The sequence below is a fragment of the Phaenicophaeus curvirostris genome, chromosome 36 (genome assembly GCF_032191515.1).
Source record: "Phaenicophaeus curvirostris isolate KB17595 chromosome 36, BPBGC_Pcur_1.0, whole genome shotgun sequence".
NCBI classification, from domain to species: Eukaryota; Metazoa; Chordata; class Aves; order Cuculiformes; family Cuculidae; genus Phaenicophaeus; species Phaenicophaeus curvirostris.
The window spans coordinates 2,077,115-2,089,438 of record NC_091427.1 but is presented as its reverse complement, the minus strand read 5'-3'; the positions used below and the strand labels follow the sequence as shown (position 1 = coordinate 2,089,438).

General features: G+C 60.1%; 2 protein-coding genes and 1 long non-coding RNA gene across 3 annotated transcripts; all 3 read right to left on the bottom strand.

The window, feature by feature from the left end:
* Positions 1 to 343: 343 nt before the first annotated feature.
* LOC138732697 (acrosin-like) lies at positions 344 to 2,393 on the bottom strand. Its single transcript, XM_069879352.1, has 5 exons — positions 2,323 to 2,393; positions 1,906 to 2,103; positions 1,311 to 1,576; positions 897 to 1,042; positions 344 to 685 (listed from the first exon to the last, which is right to left on the bottom strand). Exons 1-5 carry the CDS (start codon positions 2,391 to 2,393, stop codon positions 344 to 346), a joined length of 1,023 nt encoding a protein of 340 aa, XP_069735453.1.
* A 1,252-nt stretch (positions 2,394 to 3,645) lies between these two features.
* LOC138732716 (acrosin-like) lies at positions 3,646 to 5,902 on the bottom strand. The gene is made up of 6 exons (XM_069879374.1): positions 5,832 to 5,902; positions 5,415 to 5,612; positions 4,820 to 5,085; positions 4,406 to 4,551; positions 3,958 to 4,194; positions 3,646 to 3,876 (listed from the first exon to the last, which is right to left on the bottom strand). Exons 1-6 carry the CDS (start codon positions 5,900 to 5,902, stop codon positions 3,775 to 3,777), a joined length of 1,020 nt encoding a protein of 339 aa, XP_069735475.1. The 3' UTR covers positions 3,646 to 3,774.
* Positions 5,903 to 7,916: 2,014 nt separating this feature from the next.
* On the bottom strand, positions 7,917 to 9,543 carry LOC138732732 (uncharacterized). The gene is made up of 3 exons (XR_011339315.1): positions 9,468 to 9,543; positions 8,318 to 8,470; positions 7,917 to 8,080 (listed from the first exon to the last, which is right to left on the bottom strand). It is a non-coding gene; the product is annotated as an uncharacterized lncRNA (long non-coding RNA).
* Between the last annotated feature and the right edge of the window lie 2,781 nt (positions 9,544 to 12,324).

Here is a 12,324-nt window from a genome sequence, read left to right as displayed (position 1 = left end):
CATGAAGCACATGCAAGAGAGGAACTGAATCTTCTGCCCCACTGCATGGAGAAGCACTCCAGGTTCCAGTGTGATGTCTGGGAAGGATTCCATTTCCCACTATTACACGGGCTGAAGGAATCTTCCTGGATGGAGTTTTTTCAGACTTTGATATGGCAGCACTTTACAGCTTGTTGAGGTGGATCGCAAATTCAAAATAGCTGCTATCTAGTCATCAGTTGATTAACCATTTATTCATCCATTGATTAACAAAGCAATTCAGAGCTATTCAACAAGACTTGCTCTACCTAAATCTATAACCTAACTACAGATACCAAATGGGCAACGTTGTCTGCTCTGCCCCTCAAGCCTTTCCAGCCCACGGGTACTGAAGGAGCTCCCGCATCAATTTAAAGAATGCCACCAGCTTCTGGTACGGGAATGGAGACGGCGTAGTGCTGTCGGTCTGCGTTGGCTTCTGAAGGGTCACTGAGGTGAGCGCTGGCACCTCCGCTGGGGTTGGCGCAGGCGTTCCTGCTGGCTGCAGCTCCGTCTGTAACAGGATCCAGTTGAAGAAATGCCGAGTGGAGACGTAGACCCCCGGCCGACGGACTCTGGCACAGCCTCTGCCCCAGCTGGTCACTCCCACCAGCCAGAAGAGCTCAGCCCGTGGATCCCGGCAGACGAGAGGACCGCCGCTGTCTCCCTGCAGCAAAGGAGAGAGGATGAAGGGGACGTTGGGGTCTCTGTGGGCGTGAGACCTGGCTCCTGCTCTCTCCCAGCAGCTCCAGAGCGGTGTTCCCTGCGCAGAAAGGCTCCGCTCTGGTGCCGGAGCCGGTGAGACCTGGTCTGGGAGGGGGGTTGGGGCGGCCGTGCCGGGGCTGCCTGCGCTGCTGGGTGTCGTCTCCCGCTCCTACCTGGCAGGTGTCGATGCCGCCCTGCGGATATCCTGCGCACAGGTTGTGCTGGTGGATGGCCCCGCGGTACCAGCCGCTGCCGTTGCAGATGTGGGTATCGATGAGGAGGACCTGAGCCTCCTGCAGCACGTCGTTTGATGCTAGAGCTGGGAGCACAATCAGGAAGGAAGTGTCAGCAGCGCGTTGCCGGTTCTCCTGCCTTGCTTGGGGGAGCCCCTTCCCTCGGGTTTGCCTTTGCCTCTGCAGAGGCATCTCAGCAGCGCGTCCCTCCCGTCTGGCCCTGGGGAAGGGGTCAGACCCGTCTCTCCCGGGGCACATGTCCTCGCAGGCTGACGCTGCCTTTCACCTCTGCTTTTAGGAAGCCCAACCCATCTCTGCACCCGGGACGCGAGTACTTCTTTTTTTGGAGCTCACCTCCCTCGGCGGTGACACCCCAACCGCCCACGTAGCAGGTGGTCAGCTGGGACACTTTGAGCGAGGGCTGGGGCACGCAGGCGAGCTGCACGTAGACGTTGCACTGGACGGGCTGGTCCAGTTCCAGCAAGGCGATGTCATTGCTCTGCGAGATGTTATTGTACTGATCGTGGACCAGGAGCCGCTTGATGTTGCGCACTTGAGCCTCGGGACCCAGGTGACTCAGCTGGGTGGCACCGGCCACCACACGCCATGCCTCAATGTTCCTGTGAGACAAAGGGAAAGAGGGTTTTGGGGAGCGGAGCCACGTGCTGTGGCAGCTCGGCTGTCGGCTGCCTTCTCCTTCCCAGGGGAGAGAGGGAAGCAGCGGTGTGGAGAGCGCGGCCGCCCGAGCGTGGCTCAGGCCCGAGAACCGTCAAGCTGGAGGCTGACAGGAGGCGGTGGCAGGAACCCAGCCTTCTCCTGAGCCGTCTCTCCGCTGGGCTGGGAGGGAGCGGGAGCACCGCGAGGAAACGGGGTGCCGGTCTGCCGCGGTGCTGCAGGCTGGGCGCCTGCCAGCGTGGCGGGGATGTCCCTGTTCCCTGGTGCTCCTGACCTGGCCTCGATGAAGCAGTGGGCAGCTGTGAGGACCCACTCTGGGCTGATGAGGGTCCCTCCGCAGACGTGCCACATGCCGGCTGCCCAGGGGCTCTGGATGCTGACGATCCAGGGCCAGGACCCCGCCTGGGCATCTCTGCCTCCAACGACACGCGACGTGCTGTAGCCGTGATCCATCAGACGGAGTCCGCAGGTCCTGTGGAGACCAAAAACTCGTGACTGTCCTACTCGGTGCCTCTAGGACTCCTTTAGCCCCGCAGAGGAGTTGTGCCTGCGGCCTGCGTGCTGCCGGGGACCAGCGCCTCCCACCCTGGGTCGGGGGAGCTGAGATGTGGCCACAAGGGACAAGCGGGCACCCTCCAGCAAACCCCAGCAGAGCCGCCCCAGCTCCCTCCCCGAGCCTGGGGCCACTCACTCGCAGGTGTCACCTGTGCCCTGCACGGACTGGCACAGAGACAGAAGGACAAGGACGAGGAGCACACGCATGGTGCCAGCGACACGTGCCACCACAGTGACTGAAAGGTTGTTGCCACCAGGACAACAGCCGACAGACTGCCTGCCGGGCTCCCGCTGCCTGCAGAGCCCTCGGCCCCGGGCTGATGTCACAGAGGCGCTGGTTGTGGGCACCGGGCACGTCGGGTGGGGGGTGGGGGGCAGCGTGGGGCGTTGCAAACAGGAGACGAGACGGGGGGGGCAGAAGCTCAGGTCAGACCCCCCGATGGCCCCGCTGGATTCTCTGCTGTCCAGATCCCACCGTGCCATGGGGAAAAAGACTTCTTATACCAAAAATAAACCCCATAGTGTGAAGGAATCGAGCTGGCATCCTGCTGTGTGGTGAAGGACTCCAGCTCCCAGCATGTCATAGGCTGAAAGTGTCTAGATCCCAGCATACGGTGGCGTGAACGCCCTCATCTCCCAGCTTGCCGTGGGCTGAACACTCCAGCTCCCACGTGCCATAAGATGGGGAACTGCAGCTCCCAGCTCCCCAGAAGATGGATCGATCCCACTCCAAGCATCTAAGGGGCGCGAGGGACAGAAGAAAGGACTCCAGCTCCCAGCACGCTGTGGGTTGGGGGAATCCAGCTCCCAACATGCTGCAGCGTGAAGAACACCGGCTCTCAACGTGTTTTGGGATGCAGGGCTCCATCTCCAAGCATTCTGGTCATCGAACGATTCCAGCTCGCAGCACGTTGTCCAGTGATGGACTTGAGCGCCCAGGTTTGCTGCTGGGGAGAGGACTGCAGTTCGCAGCATGTCGTGGGGAAAAGGACTCCAGTGCGAGCGTGCTGCAGGGGGAACGATGCAAGCCCTCTCCCCGCTGAGGTGTGAGGGACTCCAGCTTCTGGCTCAGCACGAGGGGAAGGACTGTAGCTCCTAGCACCCCGCAGGGTGATGTCCTCCACCTCCCAACATGCTCTGGAGTGAAGGACTCAACTGGCAGCGTGCTAGAGGGCGAGAACTCCCCTTGTGGCATGGCCTGGGGTGAAGGACACCCCCTGCAGCATGGGGTGAAGCACTCCAGCTCCCAGCATATTGTGGGCGGAGGAACTGAATCTTCTGCCCCACTGCCTGGAGAAGCACTCCAGGTCCCAGTGTGATGTGTGGGAAGGACTCCAACTCCCACTATTACACGGGCTGAAGGAATCTTCCTGGATGGAGTTTTTTCAGACTTTGATATGGCAGCACTTTACAGCTTGTTGAGGTGGATCGCAAATTCAAAATAGCTGCTATCTAGTCATCAGTTGATTAACCATTTATTCATCCATTGATTAACAAAGCAATTCAGAGCTATTCAACAAGACTTGCTCTACCTAAATCTATAACCTAACTACAGATACCAAATGAGCAAGGTTGTCTGTTCTGCCCCTCAAGCCTTTCCAGCCCACGGGTACTGAAGGAGCTCCCGCATCAATTTAAAGAATGCCACCAGCTTCTGGTACGGGAATGGAGAAGGCGTAGTGCTGTCGGTCTGCGTTGGCTTCTGAAGGGTCACTGAGGTGAGCGCTGGCACCTCCGCTGGGGTTGGCGCAGGCCTTTCTGCTGGCTGCACCTCAGCTGGGGTTGGCGCAGGCCTTTCTGCTGGCTGCACCTCAGCTGGGGTTGGCGCAGGCGTTCCTGCTGGCTGCAGCTCCGTCTGTAACAGGATCCAGTTGAAGAAATGCCGAGTGGAGACGTAGACCCCCGGCCGACGGACTCTGGCGCAGCCTCTGCCCCAGCTGGTCACTCCCACCAGCCAGAAGAGCTCAGCCCGTGGATCCCGGCAGACGAGAGGACCGCCGCTGTCTCCCTGCAGCAAAGGAGAGAGGATGAAGGGGACGTTGGGGTCTCTGTGGGCGTGAGACCTGGCTCCTGCTCTCTCCCAGCAGCTCCAGAGCGGTGTTCCCTGCGCAGAAAGGCTCCGCTCTGGTGCCGGAGCCGGTGAGACCTGGTCTGGGAGGGGGGTTGGGGCGGCCGTGCCGGGGCTGCCTGCGCTGCTGGGTGTCGTCTCCCGCTCCTACCTGGCAGGTGTCGATGCCGCCCTGCGGATATCCTGCGCACAGGTTGTGCTGGTGGATGGCCCCGCGGTACCAGCCGCTGCCGTTGCAGATGTGGGTATCGATGAGGAGGACCTGAGCCTCCTGCAGCACGTCGTTTGATGCTAGAGCTGGGAGCACAATCAGGAAGGAAGTGTCAGCAGCGCGTTGCCGGTTCTCCTGCCTTGCTTGGGGGAGCCCCTTCCCTCGGGTTTGCCTTTGCCTCTGCAGAGGCATCTCAGCAGCGCGTCCCTCCCGTCTGGCCCTGGGGAAGGGGTCAGACCCGTCTCTCCCGGGGCACATGTCCTCGCAGGCTGACGCTGCCTTTCACCTCTGCTTTTAGGAAGCCCAACCCATCTCTGCACCCGGGACGCGAGTACTTCTTTTTTTGGAGCTCACCTCCCTCGGCGGTGACACCCCAACCGCCCACGTAGCAGGTGGTCAGCTGGGACACTTTGAGCGAGGGCTGGGGCACGCAGGCGAGCTGCACGTAGACGTTGCACTGGACGGGCTGGTCCAGTTCCAGCAAGGCGATGTCATTGCTCTGCGAGATGTTATTGTACTGATCGTGGACCAGGAGCCGCTTGATGTTGCGCACTTGAGCCTCGGGACCCAGGTGACTCAGCTGGGTGGCACCGGCCACCACACGCCATGCCTCAATGTTCCTGTGAGACAAAGGGAAAGAGGGTTTTGGGGAGCGGAGCCACGTGCTGTGGCAGCTCGGCTGTCGGCTGCCTTCTCCTTCCCAGGGGAGAGAGGGAAGCAGCGGTGTGGAGAGCGCGGCCGCCCGAGCGTGGCTCAGGCCCGAGAACCGTCAAGCTGGAGGCTGACAGGAGGCGGTGGCAGGAACCCAGCCTTCTCCTGAGCCGTCTCTCCGCTGGGCTGGGAGGGAGCGGGAGCACCGCGAGGAAACGGGGTGCCGGTCTGCCGCGGTGCTGCAGGCTGGGCGCCTGCCAGCGTGGCGGGGATGTCCCTGTTCCCTGGTGCTCCTGACCTGGCCTCGATGAAGCAGTGGGCAGCTGTGAGGACCCACTCTGGGCTGATGAGGGTCCCTCCGCAGACGTGCCACATGCCGGCTGCCCAGGGGCTCTGGATGCTGACGATCCAGGGCCAGGACCCCGCCTGGGCATCTCTGCCTCCAACGACACGCGACGTGCTGTAGCCGTGATCCATCAGACGGAGTCCGCAGGTCCTGTGGAGACCAAAAACTCGTGACTGTCCTACTCGGTGCCTCTAGGACTCCTTTAGCCCCGCAGAGGAGTTGTGCCTGCGGCCTGCGTGCTGCCGGGGACCAGCGCCTCCCACCCTGGGTCGGGGGAGCTGAGATGTGGCCACAAGGGACAAGCGGGCACCCTCCAGCAAACCCCAGCAGAGCCGCCCCAGCTCCCTCCCCGAGCCTGGGGCCACTCACTCGCAGGTGTCACCTGTGCCCTGCACGGACTGGCACAGAGACAGAAGGACAAGGACGAGGAGCACACGCATGGTGCCAGCGACACGTGCCACCACAGTGACTGAAAGGTTGTTGCCACCAGGACAACAGCCGACAGACTGCCTGCCGGGCTCCCGCTGCCTGCAGAGCCCTCGGCCCCGGGCTGATGTCACAGAGGCGCTGGTTGTGGGCACCGGGCACGTCGGGTGGGGGGTGGGGGGCAGCGTGGGGCGTTGCAAACAGGAGACGAGACGGGGGGGGCAGAAGCTCAGGTCAGACCCCCCGATGGCCCCGCTGGATTCTCTGCTGTCCAGATCCCACCGTGCCATGGGGAAAAAGACTTCTTATACCAAAAATAAACCCCATAGTGTGAAGGAATCGAGCTGGCATCCTGCTGTGTGGTGAAGGACTCCAGCTCCCAGCATGTCATAGGCTGAAAGTGTCTAGATCCCAGCATACGGTGGCGTGAACGCCCTCATCTCCCAGCTTGCCGTGGGCTGAACACTCCAGCTCCCACGTGCCATAAGATGGGGAACTGCAGCTCCCAGCTCCCCAGAAGATGGATCGATCCCACTCCAAGCATCTAAGGGGCGCGAGGGACAGAAGAAAGGACTCCAGCTCCCAGCACGCTGTGGGTTGGGGGAATCCAGCTCCCAACATGCTGCAGCGTGAAGAACACCAGCTCTCAACGTGTTTTGGGATGCAGGGCTCCATCTCCAAGCATTCTGGTCATCGAACGATTCCAGCTCGCAGCACGTTGTCCAGTGATGGACTTGAGCGCCCAGGTTTGCTGCTGGGGAGAGGACTGCAGCTCGCAGCATGTCGTGGGGAAAAGGACTCCAGTGCGAGCGTGCTGCAGGGGGAACGATGCAAGCCCTCTCCCCGCTGAGGTGTGAGGGACTCCAGCTTCTGGCTCAGCACGAGGGGAAGGACTGTAGCTCCTAGCACCCCGCAGGGTGATGTCCTCCACCTCCCAACATGCTCTGGAGTGAAGGACTCAACTGGCAGCGTGCTAGAGGGCGAGAACTCCCCTTGTGGCATGGCCTGGGGTGAAGGACACCCCCTGCAGCATGGGGTGAAGCACTCCAGCTCCCAGCATATTGTGGGCGGAGGAACTGAATCTTCTGCCCCACTGCCTGGAGAAGCACTCCAGGTCCCAGTGTGATGTGTGGGAAGGACTCCAACTCCCACTATTACACGGGCTGAAGGAATCTTCCTGGATGGAGTTTTTTCAGACTTTGATATGGCAGCACTTTACAGCTTGTTGAGGTGGATCGCAAATTCAAAATAGCTGCTATCTAGTCATCAGTTGATTAACCATTTATTCATCCATTGATTAACAAAGCAATTCAGAGCTATTCAACAAGACTTGCTCTACCTAAATCTATAACCTAACTACAGATACCAAATGAGCAAGGTTGTCTGTTCTGCCCCTCAAGCCTTTCCAGCCCACGGGTACTGAAGGAGCTCCCGCATCAATTTAAAGAATGCCACCAGCTTCTGGTACGGGAATGGAGAAGGCGTAGTGCTGTCGGTCTGCGTTGGCTTCTGAAGGGTCACTGAGGTGAGCGCTGGCACCTCCGCTGGGGTTGGCGCAGGCCTTTCTGCTGGCTGCACCTCAGCTGGGGTTGGCGCAGGCCTTTCTGCTGGCTGCACCTCAGCTGGGGTTGGCGCAGGCGTTCCTGCTGGCTGCAGCTCCGTCTGTAACAGGATCCAGTTGAAGAAATGCCGAGTGGAGACGTAGACCCCCGGCCGACGGACTCTGGCGCAGCCTCTGCCCCAGCTGGTCACTCCCACCAGCCAGAAGAGCTCAGCCCGTGGATCCCGGCAGACGAGAGGACCGCCGCTGTCTCCCTGCAGCAAAGGAGAGAGGATGAAGGGGACGTTGGGGTCTCTGTGGGCGTGAGACCTGGCTCCTGCTCTCTCCCAGCAGCTCCAGAGCGGTGTTCCCTGCGCAGAAAGGCTCCGCTCTGGTGCCGGAGCCGGCGAGACCTGGTCTGGGAGGGGGGTTGGGGCGGCCGTGCCGGGGCTGCCTGCGCTGCTGGGTGTCGTCTCCCGCTCCTACCTGGCAGGTGTCGATGCCGCCCTGCGGATATCCTGCGCACAGGTTGTGCTGGTGGATGGCCCCGCGGTACCAGCCGCTGCCGTTGCAGACGTGGGTGTCGACGAGGAGGCATTTGCAGTGACTGATGCTTGAAGTATCTCCTCAGTTTCCTCCATTAGCGTTCCACCTGCATGTCAAAGAGAGAAAAGGTCACAAAAACCCACCAGCAAACAAGGAGCAAGAGGGAAAGCAACAAGCAGAGGCCTCCAAAGTGACTCCAAAGTGCTGGCTGGGGACACGTGTTGTGTTCTGGCACTGTCAGGCTTTGCAGAGGCCTCCAAATTGACTCCAAAGTGCTGGCTGGGGACACGTGTTGTGTTCTGGCACTGTCAGGCTTTGCAGAGGCAGAAAAAGCTTCTTTTACCTGCTTAAGCGTCCTCTTCAGCTCAGCATTGAACTCCTTCAACTCGGTCTTCTCTTCTTCCACCTTTGCAATAGTTCCCTGCAGACATTCCAGCTGCTGCAAGAGGAAGCTCTTCTCTGAGAGCCACGACTGCTGCTCCCCTTCTGCAATAGCCTGCGGGGTATTCCGAGAGGAAACTACGTGAGCTGGTACTACAGAAAGGATGGGGGGCTAGAATCAACACATCGGGGACAGTGAATGGACTCAGGAATGGACAGTACTAAATTCCAAGTTTTCCTTCTCTTCCAAGAGTGTTCTTCTCTCTAGGAGAGACCTCTACTGCCTAGAGTTTTCCCTGTACCATCCTCTAGAAACCCTCTGTTCCCTCCCAAAGGAGTCATGGACAGATCACCGGCTGTCTTTCTGTGTCTGATATCAGGACTAGTTTTCCCATGCCTTTTTAGCTGGATCTGCGCTTTTATTTCTCAAATATCTCTATTTTCTCCTCACTGTCTTCTCTCAGACGGGTGATACAGCTTTCTGCTACTAGTAAACTTTGTCTTCTCAGCCTTTACTCCAGATGCAGATTACACAAATTATTGCCCAAACCATACCACGTAAATAGAGACAAGCTTGAAAATGAATTTGACTTAAGCATCAACGGCAGAAATCTTCAGAATTTAGGAAAATAACCACTCTGAGTCATAACCGAGTTTTACATGGCTATGGCCCCTTTTCCTGCTTATTCAGAAGAATGCAACTGCAGAAGTTAAACCAAAAAGCAACCACTGTTATAAACGTTCTTCTGCTCTTGTAGTTGTCTGTAGTCTCTCCGCACAGTCCGTGACACTGGTCATCTCTCTTTTTGGACTGTCTTCTCCTACTTCAGGTGAGTAAGAGGTGATGCAGCAGGTGATTACCCCGCTAATTCAGCTACATAGCCGAACCCCCTGCCACGGGCAGGAACAGTCCCACTGGATCGTTCTCCTTCTCTCCCCCCAGGGCTTGGCTTGGCCCCGGCAGCGGCATCGCTGTGCTCTTCCCCTTCCACCCTGCTCTGGGGGGCAGCTCATTCCCACCTCCCCGGACGCAGATCACAGAACCATAGAATCCCCAGGTTGGAAAGGACCCACCGGACCATCGAGTCCGACCGTTCCCCTCAGTCACTAACCCGTGTCCCTCAGCGCCTCGTCCACTCAGCCTCCCTGGTGGAGCCTGAGGCCCTTCCCTCTCCTCACGTGTTGACTACAACTCCCGGCATGCCCCGCGGCGGACTCGGACTGCCGGATCCCGTGGCGAACTACAATTCCCGGCTTGCCCCGCGGCGCTTCCGGTCACCGCGCCGGAAGCCTGTGTCTCCGCTTCCGGCCCGGGGCGGAGGGTCCCGCGGCGGGCGGTGCCGGGCGCGCTCGTTGCGGCGGCGCCGTGGGGCCTCGGGGCTGGTTCCTCCCCTCGGTTGTGGGGCTCCGGCCCTGCGGGGAGCGGCCTCCGCCCGGCCCGGCTTCGTGCTGCTGCTGCTGGCGGGCGGCCTGGGCTTCGGGGCCCTGGGGTGTTCCGGGCACCCGGACCGGCTGGGGCCCGCGGGCTGCGCTTCCCCGCCTGGTACAGCAGCTCCGCCGCCTGCAGCCCCTCCCGGTGCGGCCCTGGGGCGGGAGGAGCCGGGCCGCCCTCTCCTCCCTCTTCCCCGTCCTCGTCCCCCCTCTCTCTCTGCCCTCGTCCCCCCCCCCCCCCCCCGGCTTCATCTTCCTCCAGCTTTGCCCTGGTCCCCCGTCTTTGCCCTCGTTTCCTCCCCTCATCCTCATTCCACTCCTTCTGCCGTCGTCCCCCTTCTCCTCTTGCCTCCCACCCTTTGCATCTCGCCCCTCTCTGTCTCCCCCTCTGCCCTCACCTCACTCCCTCTGCTACCCTCTTTCGCCCTCTCTTGCCCCCCCAGCTTCATGTCTCCCCTCTCTTGCTTCACTCCCGGACCCCCCCATCTACCTTCATCCCACCCCACTTTCCCACGTCTCCTGTTCTGCTTTCATCCCCCTTTGTGCCCACGTCTGCCCTCCTGGCTGCCTTCATCCCCACCATCTCCCTTCACCATCCCCTCTCTCCGCCCTCGTCCCCCTGTCTCTCCCCGTCCCCCCGTCTCTCCCCCCTTCCCTCGTCCCCGCTCTCTCCTCCCCGTCCTGCCCTTCTCTGCCCTCCTGGCCCCTCACGCCTGCCCCGTCTCCTCTCTCCCCAGCACAGCCCTGCTGACCGGCCCCTTCCAGACGTGCTCCGGGATCTACCCCGGCATCTTCAACCCGGACTCGCGGGGGCTGCCGCTGGCGGAGGTCGCCGTGGCCGAGCTGCTGAAGGCCGAGGGCTACGCCACAGCCATGGTGGGCAAGTGGCACCTCGGCTTGGGCCAGAACGGCTCCTTCCTTCCCACCCACCAGGCCTTCGACCACTTCCTTGGGGTGCCCGACTCCCACGACCAGGTGAGGAGCTGGTGGGCATTGAGCGGGAATGGGGAGAGAGCTTGAAGGGATGAGGGAAAGGCTGGGGATGGATCTTCCTGGACTTCAGTAAAGCCTTTGATACAGTTTCTCTCAGCCTTCTGCTTCGGAAACTGTTACCTCTGGCCTGGGCAGGAGAACGAGCTCCTGGGTGGAAAACTGGTTGGCTGGAGGGCCCAGAGAGTGGTGGGAGATGGAGTTAACTCCAGCTGGAGGCCAGTGACAAGTGGTGTCCCCAGGGCTCAGTGCTGGGTCCAGCCCTGTTCAATGTCTTTATCACTGACCTGGATGAAGGCTTTGAGCGCACCCTGAGCAAGTTTGGAGATGACACTGAGCTGGGAGGAAGTGTGGATCTGCTGAGGGTTGGGAGGCTCCAAAGGGATTTCAATAGGCTGGACCACTGGACTGAGACCAACAAAGCCAAATCCTATGCTTCCATGAAGGACAAAATGTTCTTTGTTCTCTCCAGGGCCCCTGCCAGAATCTCACCTGCTTCCCACCCGACACCAAGTGCTTTGGGACCTGTGACCAAGGTGTGGTGCCAGTCCCGCTCCTCTGGAGCCAGAGCATCGTGCAGCAGCCCATCTCTTTCCCTGATCTGGTGCCGCTCTACAACAAATTCTCCTGGGACTTCATCGCCAGCTGTGCCCGACGAGGCGTCCCCTTCCTGCTCTACCAGGCATCCCACGTAGGAGATGGGGTCGTTGCTCTGGGCTGAGGGGAAGGGGGAAGCCTTTGTTCTGTGGGGAGGGACCAGGTTGGTCTCAAGACCAGGTTGGATGGGGCCTTGGGAAGCCTGGTCCAATGAGAGGTGTCCCTGCCCATCACAGGGGGGTTGGAACTAGATCATCTTTAAGGTCCCTTCCAACCCAAACCATTCTATGAGAGCAGGGCAGCACCTCAGCTCCCGCAGTCCCCCTCTATTCCTCTCTTGTGAGATCTTGGCTGGAGGCTTGTATCCACTTCTGGAATCCTCAACATGAGAAGGAGATGGAGCTGTTGGAACAGGTCCAGAGGAGGCTAAAAAGGTGATCAGAGGGCTGGAGAACCTCCCACATGAGGAGAGGCTGAGAGAGTTGGGCTTGTTCAGCCTGGAGAAGAGAAGGCTCTGAGGAGACCTTAGAGCGACCTTCCAGTACCTGAAGGGGCTCCAAGAAAGCTGGAGAGGGACTGTTCACAAAGGCTTGTGGTGACAGGATGAAGGGGAATGGGGATAAACTGGATAGGGGCAGATTTAGGCTTGATATAAGGAAGAATTTCTTCACCATGAGGGTGGGGAGGCCCTGGCGCAGGTTTTCCAGGGAAGTTGTGGCTGCCCCATCCCTGGAGGTGTTCAAGGCCGGGTTGGATGGAGCCTTGGGCAGCCTGATCCAGTGGGAGGTGTCCCTGCCCGTGGCAGGGGGGTTGGAACTGGATGACTTTGAGATCCCTTCCAACTCAAACTCTTCTATGGTTCTATCACTCTGCTGAGCAGCCAGGATGAGGTGCTGAGGGACATGGGTTAGTGATTGATGGGAATGGTTGGACTCGATGATCCGGTGGGTC

Coding starts and splice junctions, on each gene's coding strand:
- LOC138732697 (XM_069879352.1), bottom strand. CDS start 2,393: ATGCGTGTGCTCCTCGTCCTTGTCCTTCTGTCTCTGTGCCAGTCCGTG. Junction 1,577..1,905: donor CACTGCTTCATCGAGGCCAG/GTCAGGAGCACC, acceptor TTTGTCTCACAG/GAACATTGAGGCATGGCGTG. Junction 686..896: donor GCGGCATCGACACCTGCCAG/GTAGGAGCGGGA, acceptor CCTTTGCTGCAG/GGAGACAGCGGCGGTCCTCT.
- LOC138732716 (XM_069879374.1), bottom strand. CDS start 5,902: ATGCGTGTGCTCCTCGTCCTTGTCCTTCTGTCTCTGTGCCAGTCCGTG. Junction 4,195..4,405: donor GCGGCATCGACACCTGCCAG/GTAGGAGCGGGA, acceptor CCTTTGCTGCAG/GGAGACAGCGGCGGTCCTCT. Junction 3,877..3,957: donor CTGCGCCAACCCCAGCTGAG/GTGCAGCCAGCA, acceptor AAGCCAACGCAG/ACCGACAGCACTACGCCTTC.